This window comes from Penicillium diatomitis, assembly GCF_028827545.1.
Source record: "Penicillium diatomitis strain IBT 30728 chromosome Unknown utg000002l_segment0_segment0, whole genome shotgun sequence".
In the NCBI taxonomy this organism is placed as follows: domain Eukaryota; kingdom Fungi; phylum Ascomycota; class Eurotiomycetes; order Eurotiales; family Aspergillaceae; genus Penicillium; species Penicillium diatomitis.
The window spans coordinates 2,360,984-2,384,160 of NW_026623174.1; the positions used below are offsets into that span (position 1 = coordinate 2,360,984).

The window sequence follows — 23,177 nt, forward strand, 5'->3', positions numbered from 1 at the left end:
GTGTTGCGGTCCCGAGGGTCAGACGGGCTGTGGCGGGAGGAGAGGACCTCGTGGTGATAATCCGATGGGATTGCGCTGGGCTGAGTCGAGGGGGTCATACGATCCCCACTCCCCAGTCCCCACCGAATACTAATACCCTCAGGGGCAAATGCCACGCTCAATGGACCATGTCTCCCGCGCGTTCACTGTTCACACATCTTGAAGATCTGGTCGACGAGACAGATGCAATCATCTATCTGGGGCATTGCTGAAACTGCATATTGTCGCGTATGGACTACATATGTAGTCTGTATTATGTACAGGATATGCCGCCGTCTATTCTGATTGTACATTATTGAAGTATGTCGACAGATCAGCCTGAATGGTTTCTAGATCGTGTCAAATCTATCTGTCTAGAGTTCATACTTGACCCGGTGTTTCTAGTGGAGGTCGGTTGTCTATACTCACTCAACACATCTATTTGTTGTCGGTGTTGCACAACTGAATTGATAGTATTTAACTAAGTATATCAACAACAGCAACATATTCATTGTGTATATGATCAGGGGTAATGCTGTAGGGTCCAGGCTGTAATCACTTTTCGCACGTCTCCTCATGGACTCAGGACTCAGGACTCAGGACACCAGCTACAGTACTTCAATATGATTCTGGCGCTGTCCCCCTTTCATCTCCACTCCTTGCTCTCCCATCGTGTCCAACTAGTCGATCGTGATATGTGACTGGCCCCATAGGGGTCACAACATCCAATGATGACCTGCAGGTGGCGTCGGCCGTGCTGCATCATCTGCGGCAGCCCTGCTCTGTCGGGGCATGATTGGTGGCGAGTGGTTGTCTCTCAAGGCTTTCAAGGCTCAAGGCAGGGAATGAGAAAAGCAAAAAAAAAAAAAAAAAAAAACCTGAGAGGAGGGAGAGAGTTTGGGCAAAAGTTCAAGTGGGCGATTACATGTTCGATTGTTTAGTGTTTACAAAGGGTTACCCTTTACACTTACCGTAGGGCGGGTTGCCCGTCCCCTTCTTGGTCCGAGGGTGAGTGCCTGAGAAGCCTAAGTATGGGTGGCCACTGGCCACTGGATCGAACAAGCAAGTCATGATGGCGGATCAGATACGATCTGTGCTGGAGGGCTTGTTTCCACTTTCCACCATGGAAGACCACCCATCATCTAATTTGGCACACCGCTACAATTCACGGTCCGTCCATCACCCGTTTGCCTGTTGCGCCCCGGGAGAGGATGCAATGTCGACATCAACCATTCATCTGATGGACGCCCATCTTAATCGATGAGTGGAGGAGAGTGAGACTGGATCTACTCCAGTACTGAGCACACTGAGTCCAGTACTTGGCTAGCCTTGTCTCCAGATGAGTCGAGACCTGACCCATCATCAACACCCAGTCATTACTTCAGTTGAGTGCTATCACTGATCCACTACTAACGGAGGCGATTACACCAGCCCCCAAATCGTACTGGGTAGTAGAATTAGGTACACTGGTACAGTACTGAGTCACTGACTGTGTCAGACACAGTAGCGCATACTCAACAGAGTCAACAAGGACCTGGTCTCACGCATGAACTATTTTGGTGGAAGGTGCATGAAATGTCGTGACTGTCGTCCGGTCGACTCGCAGTGCCGCTGTCATGATCACTGATCAGGATCCGCCTTCGAACCCTGGACAACCCAGGGGGGGGGGTGTTGACTGTTCAGTGCTGTACGGCGCTCGAGGCAGCCTAGTGATATGAGCAAATTAGGATTAGAACTGTGCACCGTGCAACAGCCACCGAGCATGGGAGACGACCGGACCCTGCGCTGAGGCAGTACCGGTACCACCGGTACTGCCAGAGGGGGCAGTCGCGCCCATAACGGGCCGTGTCAACCCGGAGGACTCGATGAGTCGGGCGTACCGGTACTTGGCAGTTGGCACTGGCAGGAGAACCGCGGGAACAGGCCAGACGGTCGTTGTCGGCACGGGAAGAGTACGAGAAAAGAGTTCCCGTCCACAAGTGCCACGCTATCGAAACTAGCCACGCCGCCACGGGGCCCGCACTCTCACGAGTCACGACCCTGCGCCCGCCCCACTCACCGTATCTCCACTCCCGCCTGCCGGTAGATCCACGCACTCCTCCACTTGTCCACTTGTCCGCTTGTCCGCATCATCGATCCCTGCGGTCGGACTCGATTCGTTCTTCCATCCACATCCACATCCACCCATCCCCCAATTTCCATTTTATTTTTATCCGACCAGACCAGCCGAACGAGAACCCAACCCAGAAACAGAAAAAATCAAAAAGACGGAAAATCAAAGGGCCCCCGTGTGTCTACCGTCTAAAGTCTACAGTCTACACCGTTGCCTCCGCCTCCCAAGTCAAACAGTGAATCGTTCCTACCGAGCGCAGTCCTCAGAATCGCCCCCCATCCCTTTTCGATGCCCATATTAACACCCGGCCAAGTCCACCGAGTTTCAACTCTTTATTATCATCCTCATCCTCACTTGCCCCCATCCCTCCTCTCTCCTCTCTCCTCTCTCCCGTCTCTCCTGTCAGCTCTCCCTCGATATCTTGACTCTCCAGTATCTCTCTCCTCTCCTCCACTTCCTTCCCCCCTCCAGCCTCTCCTTTACCCTCAACCTTGGGACCGGGCGATCTTCGTGTGACATCGACACCTCACACTACTGTCGCCGTCGCTGCGTACTTCCCTTTCGTGCTCCGCCTTCTTATATACCTTGTTAATATCTGCCCTCTCTCCTCCCCGGTCACTTCCGCGTTCTCCTTGTCTCTTTGGAATCTCGTGATCTCCCGGTGGGACTCTACGATTCCTCCTTGTTTTTCTTTTCTGGACTATCTGGATCTCACGCCCCGGGAATGGACCTTTAAACCACCCCGACAACTGGCCTTGGGAGTAAAACTCGCATCATTTTAATCAATTCCGTCCAGCCTTTCGTTCCGTTCCTTGGAGAGGACGGTGTAACTGCATCTCGGCCCCCAACTTTCAATCATTGCCACTGCCGACCTGGGTCCCTTTCCATCCTTGGGATACGGGCGGTTGGTTTGCATTCTTGCCACCCAGCAGCTGTCTCGGAGGGCCAATCCAGCTGGCCTCTCGTCCAAAGTAATATAAGTCGTCGCCGGGAGACTTGCCAAGACCGTTCCAGAGCATTCACCCACCGGCTTCCTTCCGCCAAGGAAATCTCAAGGCGCTTCTATCCTTCCACTTGGGAATTGACTGTCATCCCGAATCCTCCTTCTCTGGACCCATTGGACTCTTTATCCTGCTTGCTCTCCCTCCGGATCCCCACTGCATTAGGCCCTTTTCCATTGGATTTTGGGGAATACTTATACGTCGGTACATGATGTATCCCACCGACCTGCCGACACCACCCATGTCGCCCACTCCTCGCTGCCATGCCCCCGAGGATCGTCTAGGGTTCATTCTGGCGGGCTGGCTAGAGTTGGAGAGTGTTCTCGGCGTGGGGGCCTATGGAGTGGTCTATACCGCCGTCGACATCCACACTCGCAATCGCTATGCCGTCAAGGCGCTCAACAAGTCCGGGCTGGATTCCCGACAACTCCGCTACCAGCAGAGAGAGATTCAACTACATCACCAGGCGAGCGCGCACCCCAATGTGGTCTCCCTTGTGCGCATCATGGACTCCGTGGATTGCACTTACGTCGTGATGGAGTACTGTCCCGAAGGTGACCTGTTCTCCAACATCACGGAAAAGGGCCACTTCGTGGGAAATGACTTGCTTGCCAAGCGGATCTTCTTGCAACTCCTGGATGCCGTGCAATATTGTCATGCCCTGGGAATCTACCACCGGGATCTGAAGCCGGAAAATGTCCTGGTCACCGACCAAGGCGCCACGGTCAAGCTGGCGGATTTCGGTCTGGCAACCCAGGACTACTTCACCGCGGACTTTGGATGCGGCTCCACTTTCTACATGTCTCCTGGTAAGTTTCTGAGTCCCTGGTGAGATTGCTCAGACACGGATGTCCCGTGCCTTCGTGCCTCCGTGTCTGCTCCAACTCTTTGGGCTATCTGACGTCTGTCATTTGGACCTTTCCCTGACCCTTGCCGCCACGTTTATCCTTGAAACGCATTCAGCTAATATACCTGAAACGTGGCAGAATGTCAGCAGTCTCATCCACGGCCCATGTCATGTTATGTCTCACCTGCCAATGACGTCTGGAGTTTGGGGGTCATGCTGGTCAACCTCACCTGTGGTCGCAATCCCTGGAAGCGCGCTTCGCTCGAGGACTCCACATATCGGGCTTACCTGAAGGATCCGTTCTTCCTGAAATCGATCCTGCCCCTGTCCACGGACATGGTTCACATCTTGAACCGTGTGTTTGAACGCAGCCCGGAGAAAAGAATCTCCATCCCAGAGTTACGGCAGCTCGTGCTGGACTGCCCTCATCTCACCGAACCTGTGCCCAACCCGGTTCCCACGCCGTTGCCCACCCCCGCCGCCCAACTTCATAGCGTGGAGCATCCCATTTTCCCCGTGTGGGACCGCTTGCAGGCTCTCGCTGCATCTGCTCAGCAGGTCCCTTACACGACACCCGTCGATACGGCACATCTCCAGTTTCCCATGCATGCTCAACCTTCTGGATCTTCCTCCGACTCGTCATACTATTCGGACTTTTCCGATTCAGGATTCTCTGAGACTTCTGCCTTGACCGAGGATTATTCCGATTATGACGATTATGGATGCATGTCGCCGGATCTTGTGGACCCAGCCGCGTTCCCGGACTGCAAACTTGCTGGCATGCAACAACCACAATTGATGGATCCTTTTGTCTCGACGGTTCAGCTCCGCTGAGTTCCGTTGAACAAGGTGTCCGGGAGCTGTGCTTTGTGCCAGCGCGACTTCTTCAACCGGCCACACCCATCTACCCAAACTTCCACCATCTCTAATGCTTTCCGACGACGTTAACGTTCTGGCTCTATTTCATCCCTGGAGTTGTCATTTCCTCCCCCCATCATCACCGGTCGGAGTTCAAATTTCCCAAGGCGTTCTGGATTCGTCAATTTGCGTTCATTCTCGTATCTCGTCCAACTTTCCAAAAGCTGGCGCCTTTTTCTGCTTTGAACCTGGGGCCACAACCACCCCCCCCCCCCCCCCCCCCCCCACGATTCTTGCTTTGTCCGTGTGTTATATTTCCACACGCATTCCGCCGCTGCATTCAGGAGACCGGGCCTCCCAAGTCCTATCATTTGACTACAAGGATCTTTCAACCTCTGATCGATGACCGGTAGACTTTCTGGTCCACTGTGGCTTGATATGCTCAAACGCATGGCATTTTCCCTCTTTTTACTATATCACCCTTTGGCCTTCTGGGCTTTGGTCGGACGGAGTCTTTTTTCCTCTCATATTCGAGTCTGTGGAAGCTAAGCAAAACTTGGGGGTTATCTGCTTTTTGAGCTAAGACCTTTGAAAAAAAAGGCCTTGTTTTTCTTTATTGCTGGGAGACTTGGTGCCTGCATGCAGTTTTCTCCATGGAACTTTGTTGAATTGTTGTGCGCGACTTGTTTCGGTGTTTCCACACTGCTTTTTCGGTTTTCGGCATCTGCATCGGGATATCATGACATGCTCGGTGGATGATCAATCCTTGATCACAGTACCTTTTTATGGGGCGGTGGGCTAGTTTTTTTTCTCCCCTTTTGTTACCCATCTTATGTATATAGATAGATATTGCTTGCTCTTGTTGGCAGTATCTTCCGGTGATGGGATCAGGATCCTTCGACCGGTTCTTTTTATGCCCCTGATTCTCTTGCACATTCTTGGAGGGTCCAGGATTCGGGATTGGATATTTGAGTTTTATGGATATGATACGATACCTTGAATAGAAGACTCTACGGAGCACAATGATTACTTATTCGATCGAGATTTTCTCTATTATTGAGATTGTGTGTTGAGCCTATATAAGAGACTCGTGTTGAGCATGTTCTCTAACTATCAATGTACGAGACATTCGACCGGCTGCGTGGCGATCTATTTGGAATACTAGTTTGCTACGTTGGTGCGTCGGGAATAGCCCGAATGTCATGGAATTGCAAAAGGTGTATGAAATCAGGAATGGAGCATATCAAACATGCATGCCAGATAGGCTGATGGAGGGAATGATTCGAATACTGATCTCAACGTTGACCGAAGATCGATCCAAATTACAAGCCAGCTCCTCAGAGCAGTAGCGTCGATCTTGAGCTCAAGAAACGACAGCGTTGACCACGAGATTGAACTCTTTTGTTCAAAGGCAAGCCAACTATCGCAAAAAAAAAAAGAGACATGGAAAGAAATGACACAATCCCGTGTCAAAACCAATTACAACATTCGATCAATCCCATCCGCAGGACCTGCTCTTCAATCCCACTCCAGAACCGCAATCAATCCCGTCAGTCACTTAACTCGCTCACTCGCTCACCCAAGTCCACTCCCTCACATATTCCTCCCACCCGTAACACGAATCGTCTCCCCATTCACATAGGAGAACAACGGACTGGCCACCGCCAAGACCGCCCTCGCAGCCTCCTCGGGGCTAGCGGGCCGCCGAAGCGGAATGTCAGGATAGGACGCGGCTTCATCGCCCTTCTTGCCATCGAGCTGCTTTCCGGGAATGCCCAGGGCGACTTTTTCGCCGTCGGGCGTGGTGATGAAGGCGCCGGCCTCTTTGGCCGCGGTCAGCCGCGTCGTGACGAAGCCGAAGGCGATGGTGTTGGAGCGGACGCCAAAGGCCGGACCCCATTCTTTGGCGATGGTGCGTGTGAGACCGACGACGCCGGCTTTGGCAACGGCGTAATTTGCTTGGCCGCTGTGAGAGAGAGAGAGAGAGAGAGAGGGGGGGAATTCGTTAGCCTTTTGCTGATGTTGATCGGCGCGGACTTTGACAACTCACGCATTGCCGTGGATTCCACTCGTGCTGCTAATGTTGATAATCACACGGGGCTCCTGATCCTTGACTCGGAAGTATGGCGCGGCGGCACGCACAAGCCGGAATGGTGCGGTATTGTGCACGGCGAGCATAGTGTCCCATTGCTTATCCGTCATCTATGAAAAAAAAGAAGTCAACGGACTTGTTCATCGACAGGTCCATTTCGCTGACTATGTCTCCGAGTCATAGACGCCCAGTCTTTTGGACTCTCCTTCTTGTCGTGCCGGAGCTCAACGTTTCGATTTGGAAGCACAGAATCTGTTTGGAAAAAAAAAAGGCCAGGAAAATGATGAACCAACCTTGTGAATGACCCCGTCCCACGTAAAACCGGCATTGTTGATAATGATATGAATCTTACCCCCGCCGAATTCAGCCGCCTTCTTCACCAGCGTTTCGATATAGTTGGCGTCGAGGACATCGCCCACCACGGCCAGGGCCCGACCAGGAGAGGCCGCATTGATCGCGTCAGCCACAGCATTTGCCTTTTCTGCAAAACGAAAGTTGTCAGTCAAAAAAAAAAAAAAACAATTCCCCCGAGTCACAAGGTCCAGCAAGGATGAATTGTCGGTTTACAAAGAACAGGCAACTTGTCAAGCGCCATTCCACCAGTATGTACTGGTGACATTCCAGGAGACCGCAAGAGCTCGAGAAGACTCTGTCTGATACCCGAATATCGCCTGCTAGATATTGGGGGGGGGGGGAGCACCACACATACTGTTGTCAATGTCGGCGACCACCACTTTGGCGCCTTCATTGGCGAAAAGGCGAGCTGCCTCTGCACCAATTCCCTGACCTGCTCCCGTGATGATGGCTACTTGACCGGCGAGCATGCCGGCTGGGTAATTGAGGTGCTTGTTGACCTGGTCGAGACGGTCGGAGGGCGCCATGCTTGCGGATGTGATGGAATGAGCTTTCTCTTTGGTTTTTTTTTTGTGTGTTTCGTAGGATTAATTCCTGACTTTCGCTCCCTCTGATCGATTTGATCAATATTTTATTGTCGGTTCTCTCGTGGAACTCGGCGTTCCTTTTCGATCGGAAGAGTACGGTAGGTTGGAGCTCTAACGTAGGTTGGGGACTTGGGGTACAAGTCTTATACACGCCTGATCGTTCCCCGGCAGGCTAAGCTCGGCTTGGAAGTGCCGAGGCTTCTCCACGGACCGAAAATGTGGGGTAGAAGGGACTGCCGTTGACTACTTTGCGCTTACTGCAGGTAGTCCCTATACAAGATGCGCATTGAAATATGCATTCATATATGGTCATGGGCGTCACAGAGAGAATCCTTGAACAGTCTGTGGTTCTTGAACGTCTTCTTGAACAGTGTCTCAATTGAATGACATGGGTGTACGAGGGGATTGCAGAAGAAAGTCATTTCAAGTTCCGTACCAGCTGGAGCCAATCTGATAAGAAGAGTATTGCTGGTGGTCAGAACACGACAGTGCAATAGAAAAGGAAAGCTTGCCATCGGCTATATGAGGAATTTAAGGCAACAGACAAACAGAACAAAGCCACTCCGCAAGAACAACTTGGTCACAAAACAAAAAAAAAAAAAAAAACCATGACGCGACCGAGTCCCCATACTGCAGACATGAGCAACTATCATCAGTCCAAAATCGACGCAAAGTCGCAGACGCACTGCCCGAGAGAAATGGATTGAAGCAGCCTATCAAGGCTGACTTGGAAGCCTGCAAGAACAGAGATCAAGTGTTGCATTTCCGAACTCATGCCGCTCATCCACTCGATATCGGCCTCGTCTTCAACCTCGGCCTTGATAGCCGGCGGGAAACAATCGTCAGACGATATCCACGCTTCATCCATCTCTTGCGAAGCGTCCCAGTTGAGCATGAGCAAGCTGCTACGCGCCTGTAAATTGGCCTTGACAGCAGCCACTAGCATCGATAACACATCTTTGCACTGCTGGAGGGATCCGCGCAACAAAAACCCCTGTATTTGATTGGCTTCCCCTGGGTAGATCTCATAGCTACCATACTTAGTGTTGTCCTGTCCTGCTTGAGGCTCTCGCCTCGTTTCTCGTGAGGCAATACACTCGAATAGTTGTAAGACAGTGTTGAGACCAGATGTGAGTAGAAGAAGATTTGAATAATCTTTTGCACACAGTTGACATTGAAGGAAGACCCGTCCAACTTCAAGTGTCATCTTGATCATCTGCAAGGTCTGATCAAAACGTAGGGACTGAGGGCTGGCGAGCAGCTGGCCCAGTCGACTCAGATTGAGTAGCTGCATCTCCTTGCATTCACACAGTGAAAGCGGAGCATATGGAGAGGACACCGAGTCACTCTGCGGAGGACTTATCATGCAAAGCTCTGGCGGGTCGAATGTCATAAAGCTTGGCGTCACTGGAGACGCCAAGTCGTCCCGATCGATCAAAAGTGAGTCGCTCAATGCTAACATCAGTGAAGGGCTCATCAGCGAAGGGCTCATTGGAACAAGTGAAGGCCCGTTAGCCAGTCCCACTGGGCAGTCCCATATATCAGATGGGCCCGGTATCGGACAGCCCTGGAATGACCTCGAAAATTTTCTTACAGTCAGCTTGAACATGCAAGACACGTCAAGTCTCAAGACCCGAGCACTTACGTCGCTCTCCGAAGTTGCGAGGTTCACACTGGAATCCAGGATCCCTCGTGCCAAAAGGGGCTCGCGACGGATGGCAGAGCTTCCGCCTCGAGCAGTGGCACGGAATGCTCGAACGGGTCGCTTTTCATCAGGCAGCTCGCCCAATTTTCTCAACGTTGCTCGGTTCTTGCTCCCCTTGGGTTTGCCCGAACGATTGGCGAATCCATATTGACATTGCAAGCCATTGCGGAGGCAACGGGTGCACATGCTTTTGCCCGATATATTGCATTTCACCTTGGATTGTCTGCAGTTTTCACACGCCGTGCGCAGCTTGGGTACATCGCTTCCACTGCGCTGATTTTCAGCAGACTCGGCAAGCATTGGAATTGTTCAGAAGTACTGATTGACGGGTGTTGAGTGGCCGTACGGCTTTTGAGATAGGATGTTATGACGGCATCTGCATCAAACGAGGTTCAGGCGGGATCAACCTTTACAGGAACCTCAGAGTCAATTTGCCCGGGCGAGAGGAGCAGAGGCCTGACGATAATTTCAACCTCAATAATGACTTCAAATTCAAAAGCGTCGTTCAAGATGTTCTTGCCAATTTGGAATCAGTATTGCTTGGCGACCGTGACTCGTGGAGATACAGAAACAGGGAAAGAATGTAGTACCATGCGATAAGGTGCGATAAAAGGTCTCAGTCACATTACTCAGGCCCCAATGTGCGGCGTATGTTTTTTCACTGGATTATATAGACCTGCTCTTCAAGCTTGTTCCAGACCATGACCTTCAAAATGATCAGCAGAATGGCAGCGGATAGAACCGATTCGGCCGGCCTCAGGATGTGTCACATTCTTTCAGAAGAGTGAGGGTTGTGCCCATGCCAGCTGCATCAGCCGCTGTGACACCCTACAGATTGGCGTGTCTGATCAACCTCACATGCGGGTGCCGACCAAGCATCTTCGAGGGCATATTTGCGATTATCTCGATAGCCTTTGCCCCTTTCGCGATGCTTGGAGTATCAAATGCCAGCTTATCGCTGCACTGCACTGAGTGAAGAAGTCTGAATTTCCATCATGTGCCGATGTGGCTCTGAGCGATCATATTTTGTGCCGCGAGATTGAAGACGACACCGACTTCTCTCATTACTTTGCAGCAATGCTCGGAAACATGGTTCTGCTTCACTTTGTGGTTTCCATAACCCGTCTGTTCTATTCGACTCAATTGAAAAGGTTCCTGTGTTATACATATGAATGTAACTTGAGCGTTCGCCAAACATCAAGTTGAGGGTCTGAGTGGCTCAGATAGTTGTTGACCTGAATTCGATAATCTCAGGCTCACGGGCGTATCATTCCCATCGACTTGGCTGGCCATTGCCTCGTACCGTAGATCATCGACCACTGGTAGAGCCCAGACACCATGTCCCGGCGAGACGTCTCCAATGATCATGCAGAGACCACCGCCCCAGCGACAAGAGGATCGCGTGGATTGCACAATGACCGCAGACCCATCCCGATTCGGCTGGCCGGATGCACAGGACATGGTGGAGGGCACCACTCACCATAAGCATGTTCCGTTGTTGCACACCACCAAAACCAAGTGCTCGTCAGCTGGGAGCCGTGAAGGTTTTGCCCCCATGCCATCTCAAGAGGACCACAACATGGATAATTCCCTCAGGACCTCACTGCAAATGAATCCTCAGATGCAGGATGATCGATCGTCCCTACCTACTTCGCCATGAGCTTGACGTATCACCCCCATCCTTGGTGCCCCAAGCTTTCTGGCCGCTTCAAGTGACACCCGACCACTGCAATTGAATCGAGCATGACTCAGCCGCGAAGGGTTTGACAAGCCTCGGCAATCCCGCTATGACGATAGTCGAATGCCTTGAGTAAGCCGGTCAGATGGGCTACTGCGGCACAGACCACCAGCACATGAAAGATCTGATGCGAGTGGCCAAAGAGGTCGAATTGACCCGGTCGTAGCCGTTCCGGCACGCGTGCTGCATAGATTCCTGCGCCGAGAATGTATAGGAAGCCTTGGAGTAGTAACCATTCTAGACCAATTTGTTGACGCATGCGCTCATAGCCGAAAAGCCCCAGCCCGTGGAGGACGGGTAGAATAGCGGACAGACCCATGCCTACAAACATGGCTGCACGGAACGGTCGCCAGCGGGGAGTGCGGAACTGAGGGATAATCGAGACGCACATGCAAGCGAAACCGATGGTACAAATCATAGTCCAATATCGATGTTGGAGAGCGGGATTGCAGTAGAACCCGTAGAAGATGCTGGGGATAAAACTGCCCACAATAAGGCCCACGATGCCGATGTAATCAAGGGCATTGCCAATACGCGCAACTCGCGGAGAATGGTTCGAGATTGTGTGATAGGTGGCCGACATGCCTAGGCAAAAAGCTGCACCGGCGAAGAAGCAAGCAAAGGCAACAATGTCCGCTTCGTCTGCACTTTCATAACGAGGAGCAAGGGCTTGATACAGCTGGTAGCCAGCTGGAATAGCCGCTATGCTAGGGATCAAATGAGTGTAGATGTTCACAGACTCATTGTGCAGGTAGCTCAGAGAGTGAAATGACTTTTGAAAAGATGAAGAAGCCGGTCGATATCCCGTGTGAATATGCTGATTGTCACGCTGCCAATGCGGCAAGTCATTCCAATGGACTAGCCTGCTCATAGTTGCTGCGGCCGAGTCAAGAACCGAGTCGGCAGAAGTAGACCCCCGTGATTCCGAGTGTGACTCTGCTCCATGAGCGGCACGGCGTTGACGCGACATATCTCGATTTCTTCTTATCAATAACCTGAATGTCGAGCGACGTGAGAGTAAAAGTCTTCTGTCAGCTTCGGTGAAGGTGAGCCACAAGCTGTGTGTAGCAACAGGATGGCGAATGTAGACTTTGACTACACCTCTGTCGGTACGTGAAATAGTCTATACTTCTAGAGGTGAAAGTCTATGCTTCTAGAAGTGAAATTTCAAGAGGCATTAGGAAACAGGCAATTTAAACACTTCCACAGACATGGTGAATAGTTGGGGCAAGGCACAAGATCGGCGTTGTATCTATGTTGACTCTGTTGAGAACCTCGGTGCAAACGTGGCAAACACGCTATCAGCGCCGCTTACGAGCACGAGCGACCTAAAGGGTATTATGTGTATTCCAGTTGTCCGCTTAAAGAGAACAGCTATAGTGAGGCGTCCAATGAAAGGTGATAGAATCTCTAGAAGATCGCTTCTCTCACATCATGCATGTGTCAGAAATAGCACTCAAATACCGATGAAATTGGTGGGACTCAACATACTTAATCTGCCGCATCTTCACATGACGATTGACGGTACGATGTATTTGCGGGTGGCTAGCAGCTGCTCCTCCCCATCGTCAGTGGGCGCAAATAATCATGTGGCAGCCGCAGTCGAGCTTCTCCCCGCATCAATGTCCTCCATTCCCCCATCTGCGCAATGCAGCCCAAACCACCGGGCAGCCGGTTGAAACCGGTTGCTGATACGCTGGAGAGTGTCGGATTTGTGTCAAAGGGGGACAAGAAGTATGAAAGTAACTCTCTCCCCCCATGTGTGGGCACGTTATTGATTGACCTGATCACCACAGGCTGTTGAACCATCGAGCTCAAAATGAATACTTCAACAAGATCAAAGACCGCTACGTGAAATTCTGCGTCGATAACAAAAGCAACCTTGAAGCTGCATTAATATCAATGCCTACGAGCGCCTCGGGTGATGCAACCTCCAATCCGCCAGCTGCTCTGCCATCCGCGAAGCAAAGCACCGTCGAGCGAACCATTCCGTCGCCGTCGTCAGAGCTGTCAACTCTCCTACTCTCGTTGCGAAAGCTTCGTGAAGCTTTACTCGCTACAGCTAAAGAGACACCCGTGGATTTCATCCAACGCGTTTACGCCTTCTCAATCCAATTGGCAGTTCGCGCTCGGCACCCGCCGTCGTACTTCCCGTCCTTACGCTATAGTCTCGAGAAATTGCATACGCGATCCCATCCGCTGAATCAATCGGACTTGGAAGACGTGATCTCCTACTTGATACTCGACTATGCCTGCCGACAGGATGATATGCTGTCTGCCTTCGAGCTGCGCGCGCGTGCGCGCAGAGACTTTGCCTTCTCCGACCAAGACATTGATCAAGTTCTTGTCGCATTGATGCATGGTAACTGGGTCGTCTTCTGGCGAGTGCGAAACTCCGTCGACTGCTTCAGACAAGCCATCATGGACTGGGCCATGGCTCAAATGCGCCGGCGCGCCCTCAAAGCCGTTGGTAGTGCGTATCTCAGCGTGCCGGTTGATTGGGTATTGGGTGAATGCATAGGATTCGATGAGGGCTGGACATGGGAAAAGCTGGTCGAACACGAAAATCTCGGCTGGGAAAAGGACGGCGAGAATATCATCATCAGGCGCCCAAAGACACGAACTCGGTTGAATCCAGAGGCAGCGCCCGTCAATAAGGCCGAGTCTTAGCTTGCTATGTGTTCATTGCTTTATGGTTGGCGTTCCAAGTGTGATAGTCTAATTCGAGTAACACGGGGCATGGTATGGGACCTTGGGTGCATGTTCCGTTGGCGACGAGAACGGTGCTATTTTCTGTATTCTTACACAATCACAGCCTTTCATTGAAACGGAAAGATGACGCTTTGGAAAATCAAAATTCCTTCTGTATCATGTTTGATGGGGGCGCACCCGAGGGAGGACCAGGAACACCGTCAAGTATCGGCCGCGATTTGCTACAACTTGAAATCTGCGTTACACCGATCCCGATTCGATTGTCCGAAAACTGGCTGTTCTGCAACGGTAGCAGCTAGCTGCCGCTTCATGCTCACTGCGCTATCGGAGCACAGCTCGTATAACGTCGATAAGTTGAAAAGAAGACTTCCAAAAGAGTTGTTGGCGCGGACCTGTGTTTCAAGGAGTTCACGTGCCTGATCCCTCTGTCAGAAAGACGAACAAGATCACTCGGCGTGGTACAATCACTCAGCTTACCTCATTCAACCTACCGCAGTAAACAAGGCAGACAGCCAGGTTCTGTCCCGTAAGCGCATTGTCCGCTCTCTCCACATCTTCGTGAAGAGTTCGCCATTCACTTGCTGCATCCTCATAGCGGCCCTCTGACATGCTGAGCAGCGGCCGCAACAGCGCAGCGTCATCTGACTGGGCAGAATTTTCCCAAACCTGTTGAGCCGCGTCAACGTCTCCTATTCGCAGGAGGAGAAGCGCCTTTCTCAAAGTCATAGCCGCGGCAGGCTTGGCGGCGACCTGCAGCGTTTCCAGTGAACGTTTAGCTGCATCCAAGTCGCCCATCTCCACGAGCGCATTGGCACTTCGAATACCAAGATCACCGAGTCTTTCCCTCCAAATTGTCCTTTCATCCTCGCTAATGTCCTTTCTAAGAATTTCACGGCGTGCCTCCATTCCTAATTCATACAGCCCGCCGATAATTCTGCGCGAGTCTCCGAAGCCAATGCTCTGCAACCGCACGGCCAGAACGCGAAGTGGCCAGGGCACTATGTGGCGAAGGTGCCGCGAGTGGGAGGTGTCATTGTCGGTTGCGTTATCGGGACTTTCGAGGCTAGTGTCAAGGTAGTAGAACATCGAATTGAGATCCTCTAGAGCCTTGGATTCTTGTGCAGCGATTGCTGTGTTTCCTGACAGTTCCAAACAAGCAAGACGTGTGAAGAAAAGAGAGAAAACCAGCTTGATATCCGTTGGTGTAATCAAGGACGAAGTGAGTATTGAGCTGGCCATATGTGCCGCGACCAAAAAGTGACCTTCGGAGAGAAACTTTTCCAGGAGACCGAGAGACGAGGAAAGGGGCTCGATTGGGTCGAGGATCACAAATTCTGAGCGAAGAGGTGGAGGAATATCATTTTGCGACAACGGATGGTAAATTTCATGCCTCAAGAGAAAAGAGACATCCTTGCCTAGGGTCTCTGGCAGATCATCGGGGGCGAATTGATCTAATTCTGAAAATGAAGAGCCTGCAACATCGTCTTTCGGAGCGGATGAATGCGCATTGAAACCAGGGGATTTTGGTGTCGAGGATTCGGATAGTGGACTGTTGTAACACGTTCATCAGTAACACTGTTCTCGATACCACAATACGCTTGCACCATCTTACTCGTCCAGAATATCCAAAGGACCACGGGTGGAGCTGCGGGGCCGTGAAGCTGTGATTAATGGTCAAACATGCCATTGAATTGCGCCTGCATCTCGGACCGAGCATCAGTGAGTGGACTCACATCTTGATAGATTGCGCTGATGTAAGCCCGCAGATGCCATGATCAAGACTTGATGCGGGGAAGCGAATGCTTCAATGGGGTTGATATTGCGCGAATCGAAAGCTTGGGGAAGCTTGGGGCAATTCGGCGATAAGCTATCGGATTCTGCCGAAAGCGGTATGGTGGACTTGACAAGTTGGCGCATTTGGCTCCTGAGTATTGGAACCGCAAGCTGTCGCCGACTCACCAGCCATTCGCTCCTTATTCACCTTCTTGTCTTTCGTTTCAAAGCTGTCACTTTTGCCTTGGTGGTTACTATTTGCGAACACAAGACCTCCTGCTATACTTCAAAATGGCTGCCACCAAGAACAAGTACTCAGTCATCCTACCTACCTACAATGAGCGGCGCAATCTCCCCATTATAACTTGGCTCATCCAGAGGACCTTCACAGAGAAGTACGGTATCATAGAGGTATACAGAAGGAAGAGTTGAGACGCTGATTTCGAACATCTACATTAGTAAACTTGACTGGGAGATCATCATTGTTGACGATGGTTCCCCTGACGGTACTCTCGAGATCGGCAAGCAGCTCCAACGCCTTTATGGACCTGAGCACATTGTGCTGAAGCCCCGCCAAGGGAAACTTGGATTGGGTACCGCCTATGTTCACGGCCTTCAATATGCGACCGGCAACTTCGTCATCATCATGGACGCCGATTTCAGCCACCACCCCAAGTTTATTCCTGAGATGATTCGAATTCAAAAGGAGAGCGACGCAGACATTGTCACGGGTACCCGATATGCGAACCGTGGAGACATCAAGGGCGGCGTTTATGGCTGGGATCTCTTCCGCAAGTTCACCTCACGAACGGCTAATCTCATTGCCGATGTCATGTTGATGCCTGGTGTCAGCGATCTGACAGGAAGTTTCCGCCTGTACAAGAGACAGGTCTTGGAGAAGGTCATCACAAGCACGCAGAGCAAAGGCTACAGCTTCCAAATGGAGATGATGGTACGCGCTAAGGCGATGGGTTACAAGGTCCAGGAGTGTCCTATCACATTTGTGGATCGTCTCTATGGCGAGAGCAAGCTCGGAGGATCCGAGATTGTCGAATATCTCAAGGGTGTTTTCACGCTTTGGCTTAAGGTTTGAACCTTCCGCCAACCGGCCTTACTGCCTCCCAATCTGTCCCAAGAAAGCCTTCTTTTCTAATTGACCATCATTCATTGGCTCTTTTGGCATTCCGAAAAGATGCCTAGCTTGAGCCCTTCTATACCCCCATTGTGACATCTCCTCTACCACTAAAACCCTCGCAGTAGGCCCGGGTCCCCAAGAATCCAGCCTGATTGAATTCTTTTAAAGAACATTTAATGTCATTTATTGATCGAAGTTTCCTGTGCGGTCGTCTCAAAGGCCACTCAAATAGCGTAGAATGCGTTCAATCAAATCCTCCTGGCCTAAATCTTGAACGTTGTGGCTAGCACCAGGTACAATGCCACTAGCCTCTGTGTCCCATTCAATGCCGCCAGCCTCGGTTGCAGATTTCCAGCGTTCCATCAAAGCTTCTTTGTCGATCCAGCTCGGACAGAACTCATCGTTTGCCGACTGAAGAACGCAGAGCTTAGACCCCAAGAGTCCGCGAGTGCCAATCTTTCCAAAGGTCTGTTCCAAACGCTTGTCACTCAAGTCGGAACTAAACAGATCATCTTCTGATGGCGAATCTGGACTGTCGGGACTGGCCAGGCTGAGAAATCTTCGAGCGCTCAGGGGAGCGTCGCCTGGCAACCCGAGCACGGCGGTCAAGTCCATGGGAAGAATTGCGTCTTTTCCATTATGGGTCCATGGCATGGTCTTGGCGAGGTTTACCAATTGTTTATAGGCGCCTGTGACTTCACCCTGATGATTTGCCGACTTGAGTGCATCGAGAATAACTTCACGGTCTGACACAGCGGCCTGCATGATTGCGCCATCTATCTTCGGGCGGACGACATAATCGAGTCCGACGTCAAATTCGGGTTTGGAGAGCGGATTGGGCGCGTATAGATAGTGTAGAACATCTTGGCTGCCAGTCGAGTGTCCCATGACCGCTATCTTCCCAGCAATTTTAGATGGTCCGGCTACTTGATCAGCTTTCAGCTCTTTCACGAAGTGCACGCACTTGCTGATCTCTTCGACGTCCTTGTCCAGGCTGCTGGTACCAAAACCATTGTACGAGGATGTCAACAGAAGGGAGAACAGCGACCATTCGGTGTTCTCCAGAGCCTTCGCCAATTTGGAGACGTATGGAACGGTACAGAGACCATCCGTTAAGCCGCCAACAAATATAAGACTATGTGGTTTCTTGCTGTTGCTGGTGGGCGATGTGAACTCAAAAGCTACAAGCCTGGGCGCCTGAAGAAGCGGTCAGTCTAGAGACCTTCCCATTTCAACCGATTTCAATCGAGAATTAGATGACTTTAAGTACTGACATATTCGTGAAGCACGCCCGAATTAGAGCTTCCAAGGCTTGCGACTGTGGACATTTGGGGAGGAGGGGGGGGGTGGTGGCAGAAACTGTAAAGTTCAGGGACTCAATGGGTGCGTGATGGACCTGGATGTATGGTGGAGACCAAAAGTTGATGGAGCTTGGTATTTACGTATTTACGTAGTAGCGCGCAACTGCGCATATGGTACGACCTAGTCTGCTGCGGCCTGCCTGCAACTAGCAGCGCCTCCTTGTTGAGATCCCTCATCGGAACTGGGAATCCATCTTGCATACTCACGTGTGTTGACTCCAGCTATGTCATTATCAATATAGTAACTCTTTTGCAGGTCTCTCGTTAAAATGAGTAATATTCCCAATGCTCAAGTTCTTCAAGTCACCGGCATCATGCCGGTTCAATGTCTCACCGTCGCCCCGAATCTACAGCTAGTGTGCTTGAATCCCATCGAGCTCCTAAACGTAGCTTTCAATTTTTGATGTGAACTCGAGTAACGTTGCAGATTACTCGAAGCAGATGCACTCCGGTCCGCTGAAATTCAAAAGTACCATTTCTGTTCAAGTCAGTTGACTCTAAGCTAGGACAGTCTCGCCATTCAGGGATTGAGGTTTCAGGCAAAGAGACAAGGGTTCACCACCGCCAAGGCCGTACACTGCATCTATCCTGAATCCTCCTGGCGCTGATAAATGAGGCAAATCTCTCCATCCTTCAAGACTATATACCGTCAACAGTTGCCATGTTCTGTGGCCGTAGGCTCAGCCCAGTGATTCGGCGGCCCTGTCGCTAAACAGTCTCTTGAGCCAGTGGTGTAGGTGGTCGTGAGAACCAAAGGATGCAACTTCCGGACGGACGAACTCTTGGATTCGCTGAATATGGTAGATCTGATGATTATCCCTTGATATTCATCCACGGATTTCCCACTTCACGCCCTGAAACACTGGGCATTGATGAAATAGTCCTGCGCCAAAGGATTCGTGTGATCACGCCCGACCGCAATGGATTCGGCCTAACCACCTTTGACCCGAAGCATACAATTCTGCAGTGGCCACATGATATTCAGTCCTTGGGTCAAGACCTCGGTCTGAGTCGGTTTGCGATTCTGGGAGGCTCTGGTGGTGGCCCATTTGCGTTGGCTTGCGCAGATCGATTGTCTCCTGATATGCTCTCGGCAGTGGGGATTATGACTGGTGCAGGACCATGGGAAGCAGGGACTCACTACATGGCCTCACTATATCGGGCTTCTGCAAAGATGGCCGATCGATGGCCGATCGATGGCCGATCGATGGCCCTCGTCATATGCAGCTCTGCTCCAGTCGCTCTTTTGGACGCTGAAGAAAGTCTCGTCTTCACCCTCTGGAGCTCGGCAAATAGACAAACTCCTAGCCAGGACTGAGGTAGCTCAAGGATCAGAGGAGACCCCGGCAGTCTTGAGAGAAATCTTATCTCGCCAACTGCTCGAGGCCTTCCGTCAAGGTCCCAAGCCAGCTCTCCACAAAACGCGACTACTTACGTCAAATTGGGGCATCGAATTTGAAGATGTAACTTATGGCGAAATCAAATTTGGCACGGAACCAACGACATGAATGCGCCTATTCGAATGATACGCTACATGGCTGAAAGACTGCCTCACTACCATCTGAACGAGTTACCGGGTGATACGCATTTCACATTGCAACGTCATCTCGAGAGCATTTTCGCGGAACTGGTCCATGGTTCTCCCCCTGCTAACAAGTATGAATGAAACGTCCTGGCTCTTAGTCTGTACAGTTCTTTTTTTCTCCGTGTTTAATCTCGTGCAATACCCAATTATAGCCAGTCTCTATTCTTCAACGATGCCTTGGTGGAACAACGCTATGGCCCAGGACTATCTTGGATTCCCAACGGCTGCGTACATCACACCGTATCCCGTATCGATGCCGACACAAATATGTCAATCATTGTGGAACTTTCAACAGTCAGAACATGTGAGGGACCCTAAGCAATCTTGGATCGTAATCTTGAAGAAAGCAGACCTATCGCCGTTCGGAAATAATGCAACCAATGGAAGGATCATTTCACAGGTAGGAACTGCATATCGGTTGTAGGGGACCAGAACTGTATTGATTTCAGAACCTCCACTTAGGTGGTTGCAAACTTCAAGCATTCTCATTGGTTTTCTCTTGGCTCTCCAGACTTGCCGCGAATTTCATACCCTATGCGAGCAAACAAGAAGTCCGGTTGACCTCGATACCCACCTCGACTACCTAGCACCTACTAAGTATTGGTGTAGATAGAGGTGTCCTGATGGGCTTACTTTAGTACCTTGGTACTACTTACGCTGCCTCCCCGCGCCTCGTGCTACTAAGGTACCTTCAAGGCTATTTGTGGCACGCTGGTACCCATCACCCTTGTCTGAATCAGGTATAGCGCCATTCTGAGCTTATCGATACGAAAGATATTGTTTTTATAGCGAATTGCCTGAACTTCTCTTCCGATTCCACTATTGCGGTCCTCCCTCGCGACAGTCTCCTCTTACATTTCGGAAGCAGTTCCTTGTTACCGAACTGAAGTCGTTTCGAAGTGAGGACATGTGAACCTGAAGGGGAGAGACCCAATGCCACTGAGAATTTGTGGGGCTTCTTGCTATCACAGTCAGGATGTCCTCGGCCCGCAGATCCGGCCGTCTCAAAGGGCCACGGACAACTTATACAATTGACGCTTTTGAGTCGGCGGGAATTAGTGATGATTCAGGATCAGAAGAGCAACAAAAACCAAGTAAAAAGAGATCCCAGTCGCAGCTGAATGAGGCCTCTGCTTCAGACGATGATTTCAAAGCTGAAGAGATGGACGATAATGATGATCATGACGAGGATGACGAAGATGACGAAGAGGAAGAGGAAGAGGAAGTTTACACGGAAGAGGATTCGCCTCAGAGGCTGAGTGCAAAAGCTTCTAGGAAGTCGAGTGGTCTGAAACGCAGAGACGTGGACGATTCATTCGCTGTTTCCACGACACCGAGAACTTCAAGGGAGAACCCTCAATACAGTTCGCCAAGAAGTCAACAAAAAGTACTGGAAAGCAGCGGAGTCAACACCAAAAACAAAAGCCTAGCAGCCGAGACTCGTTCCAGGGGCTGCAATGATATTAAAGAGAATGAATCCAAGCCGATGCACTACATATCGACATTTGGCGATGATACAAGGGACCTCCTCGCAGCCGTCTATGCGCGCGACCGATGGGCTCGAGGAATTGACACCTGCCTACCCACCCGATATACCCTCGACCATCAGAGCTCATTGAATGACTATGAATTCGGTCCAACCTGGGGTGCTGATCCGCAAGACGTCGAGCAAGAGCGGACAGCTGGCTGGGACTGGTACTATGACGCCGCGGTTGGACGAAGATTTCATCGAGCTCAAGAGTCGAATATCAAGCTCAAGGAGGCTGAGGCTCGGCAGAAGTACTTGCCACAAGCCAAAAAGCGGAAGCACACCATCCTCTTAGGCCCTGCTAGCGACCAGAAATCATTTTCTTTGGGCTATCATGAATCCTTGAATTTTGGCAGAGCCTGGGTTGATTTCAAGGCCCAAAAGAGTGATCGAGTCAATGCCAATGTGCGTGAAGGCTGGCTGATCAATTTTGAACACAAGGTCCAGTGCTTGGCTTGGGCTCCTGGTCAAGACGGGTTGTCTCAGTATCTCGCTGTTGTCACCCCTATTGGACCTGCTCAGAAGGGTTCTCACTCTTCTCAGGATGAAGAGGGATTCTCTTCGTTCCGTGAAATGCCTTCATATCCTTGCGCGCTTCAGCTTTGGGAGTTCAAGGGAGAACCAGCAGGTCCCATCACCCGCACGCTTGATATGCAAACCAGCCCTCGGTTGCGGTTACTCTTATGTACTGAGTGGGGGGACTTGCGTCGCATCGCTTGGTGCCCTACGGATCGAGCAAAGCGGGCCACTGATGACAATGACGGAACTAAAAACATTGGTTTATTGGCTGGAATTTGGGGCGACGGAAAATTGAGAGTATTGGACGTCAAGTTGAGCAGCGGTGGAGCCACTGAATTTGGTAAGCTTCCCAAACGGGCTTGAGCGTCCGGAACTTATACTAATTCTTGACGCAGTCGCTGTACGAAAGCCTGCATTTGAGGCAAAAATTCCTTCTAGCGTTTCCACATGCATGACATGGCTCTCGCCGACTGACATTGCAGTGGGTTGCTCTGATGGCTTTGTGGCAATTTGGAGCATCTTGCCTATTGACGACTTGGAAGCTGTTCCTTATTTCCACAAACCCATTCATGCTTCATACGTGCTCAGCATTACTTCTGCATACCCTACCAATCCGCATCTGCTCGTTACCACGTCCATAGATGGTGAGACGCGATTGTGGTCCATGGTTGATCCCGAGAGCGATAACGCGGCCCCTGTGCGCCAACGGCAAGCTCCTGGGCAAATCAGCTACTCCCCAATCCTCCAAGCCGTGTGTACCTATGATGAGAATGACTTTGGGCGATACATGCCTCTTCGGCGCTTCTTTGCCACACACTCTGCTGGAAGGATGCCGAGCTCAGTAACCAGCATGGCGCCTTGCAGCTTCTTCCATCCTTCCCTTCTCTTTGGCACTGCAAGTGGTGAAGTCGTGGCGGCAAATCCTCTCCGTCGCCTGCTCTACAGCAAGGAGCAACATTGGCAGCAGACATGGTTTTCACATGATTGGTCTCCTGGCACTGACAAGAACAGGTCAGGGGCTAGTCGTTTCTTTGATGGGTTCCGTGCAGAGACTCAGAGCCTAGCACGGAATTTGTCCGGTGACAAGCGACCACAGATAGGGTCCTATCTTACTACGATACACGACGAACAAACTCATGTCACCGCACTGGCTTGGAACCCGAACCGCGCCACTGCTGGCTGGGCTTGTGCTGGAATGGGATGCGGCATTGTACGCGTGGAAGATCTTGCCATTTGATGGACGTGTTCAGC

General features: G+C 51.1%; 13 protein-coding genes across 13 annotated transcripts; 5 read left to right on the forward strand and 8 right to left on the reverse strand.

Annotated features, from left to right (window-relative positions):
- Positions 1-734: 734 nt before the first annotated feature.
- On the reverse strand, positions 735-1,089 carry N7539_001924 (uncharacterized protein; the record flags this gene model as incomplete). The annotated part of the gene is made up of 2 exons (XM_056931527.1): positions 735-850; positions 990-1,089. 2 exons carry the CDS (start codon positions 1,087-1,089, stop codon positions 735-737), a joined length of 216 nt encoding a protein of 71 aa, XP_056793558.1.
- A 658-nt stretch (positions 1,090-1,747) lies between these two features.
- Positions 1,748-2,206, reverse strand: N7539_001925 (uncharacterized protein; the record flags this gene model as incomplete). The annotated part of the gene is made up of 2 exons (XM_056931528.1): positions 1,748-2,005; positions 2,078-2,206. The coding sequence occupies 2 exons, from the start codon at positions 2,204-2,206 to the stop codon at positions 1,748-1,750; spliced, it is 387 nt and encodes a 128-aa protein (XP_056793559.1).
- A 1,137-nt stretch (positions 2,207-3,343) lies between these two features.
- Positions 3,344-4,813, forward strand: N7539_001926 (serine/threonine-protein kinase; the record flags this gene model as incomplete). The annotated part of the gene is made up of 2 exons (XM_056931529.1): positions 3,344-3,941; positions 4,119-4,813. The coding sequence occupies 2 exons, from the start codon at positions 3,344-3,346 to the stop codon at positions 4,811-4,813; spliced, it is 1,293 nt and encodes a 430-aa protein (XP_056793560.1).
- Positions 4,814-6,430: 1,617 nt separating this feature from the next.
- On the reverse strand, positions 6,431-7,810 carry N7539_001927 (SDR family NAD(P)-dependent oxidoreductase; the record flags this gene model as incomplete). Its single annotated transcript, XM_056931530.1, has 4 exons — positions 6,431-6,803; positions 6,888-7,039; positions 7,223-7,410; positions 7,639-7,810. 4 exons carry the CDS (start codon positions 7,808-7,810, stop codon positions 6,431-6,433), a joined length of 885 nt encoding a protein of 294 aa, XP_056793561.1.
- A 712-nt stretch (positions 7,811-8,522) lies between these two features.
- On the reverse strand, positions 8,523-9,875 carry N7539_001928 (Zn(II)2Cys6 transcription factor domain-containing protein; the record flags this gene model as incomplete). Its single annotated transcript, XM_056931531.1, has 1 exon — positions 8,523-9,875. The coding sequence occupies one exon, from the start codon at positions 9,873-9,875 to the stop codon at positions 8,523-8,525; it is 1,353 nt and encodes a 450-aa protein (XP_056793562.1).
- Positions 9,876-10,772: 897 nt separating this feature from the next.
- N7539_001929 (uncharacterized protein) lies at positions 10,773-11,036 on the reverse strand (the record flags this gene model as incomplete). Its single annotated transcript, XM_056931532.1, has 1 exon — positions 10,773-11,036. The coding sequence occupies one exon, from the start codon at positions 11,034-11,036 to the stop codon at positions 10,773-10,775; it is 264 nt and encodes an 87-aa protein (XP_056793563.1).
- Positions 11,037-11,323: 287 nt separating this feature from the next.
- Positions 11,324-12,283, reverse strand: N7539_001930 (hemolysin III family protein; the record flags this gene model as incomplete). The annotated part of the gene is made up of 1 exon (XM_056931533.1): positions 11,324-12,283. The coding sequence occupies one exon, from the start codon at positions 12,281-12,283 to the stop codon at positions 11,324-11,326; it is 960 nt and encodes a 319-aa protein (XP_056793564.1).
- A 678-nt stretch (positions 12,284-12,961) lies between these two features.
- N7539_001931 (uncharacterized protein) lies at positions 12,962-13,983 on the forward strand (the record flags this gene model as incomplete). The annotated part of the gene is made up of 2 exons (XM_056931534.1): positions 12,962-13,047; positions 13,110-13,983. The coding sequence occupies 2 exons, from the start codon at positions 12,962-12,964 to the stop codon at positions 13,981-13,983; spliced, it is 960 nt and encodes a 319-aa protein (XP_056793565.1).
- Positions 13,984-14,246: 263 nt separating this feature from the next.
- N7539_001932 (uncharacterized protein) lies at positions 14,247-15,942 on the reverse strand (the record flags this gene model as incomplete). The annotated part of the gene is made up of 4 exons (XM_056931535.1): positions 14,247-14,450; positions 14,503-15,574; positions 15,638-15,686; positions 15,759-15,942. 4 exons carry the CDS (start codon positions 15,940-15,942, stop codon positions 14,247-14,249), a joined length of 1,509 nt encoding a protein of 502 aa, XP_056793566.1.
- A 147-nt stretch (positions 15,943-16,089) lies between these two features.
- On the forward strand, positions 16,090-16,891 carry N7539_001933 (dolichyl-phosphate beta-D-mannosyltransferase; the record flags this gene model as incomplete). Its single annotated transcript, XM_056931536.1, has 2 exons — positions 16,090-16,193; positions 16,258-16,891. 2 exons carry the CDS (start codon positions 16,090-16,092, stop codon positions 16,889-16,891), a joined length of 738 nt encoding a protein of 245 aa, XP_056793567.1.
- A 255-nt stretch (positions 16,892-17,146) lies between these two features.
- N7539_001934 (uncharacterized protein) lies at positions 17,147-18,261 on the reverse strand (the record flags this gene model as incomplete). The annotated part of the gene is made up of 2 exons (XM_056931537.1): positions 17,147-18,130; positions 18,208-18,261. 2 exons carry the CDS (start codon positions 18,259-18,261, stop codon positions 17,147-17,149), a joined length of 1,038 nt encoding a protein of 345 aa, XP_056793568.1.
- Positions 18,262-19,051: 790 nt separating this feature from the next.
- On the forward strand, positions 19,052-19,612 carry N7539_001935 (alpha/beta fold hydrolase; the record flags this gene model as incomplete). The annotated part of the gene is made up of 1 exon (XM_056931538.1): positions 19,052-19,612. One exon carries the CDS (start codon positions 19,052-19,054, stop codon positions 19,610-19,612), a length of 561 nt encoding a protein of 186 aa, XP_056793569.1.
- A 1,243-nt stretch (positions 19,613-20,855) lies between these two features.
- Positions 20,856-23,163, forward strand: N7539_001936 (transcription factor TFIIIC subunit TFC6; the record flags this gene model as incomplete). The annotated part of the gene is made up of 2 exons (XM_056931539.1): positions 20,856-22,266; positions 22,322-23,163. The coding sequence occupies 2 exons, from the start codon at positions 20,856-20,858 to the stop codon at positions 23,161-23,163; spliced, it is 2,253 nt and encodes a 750-aa protein (XP_056793570.1).
- Positions 23,164-23,177: the final 14 nt, after the last annotated feature.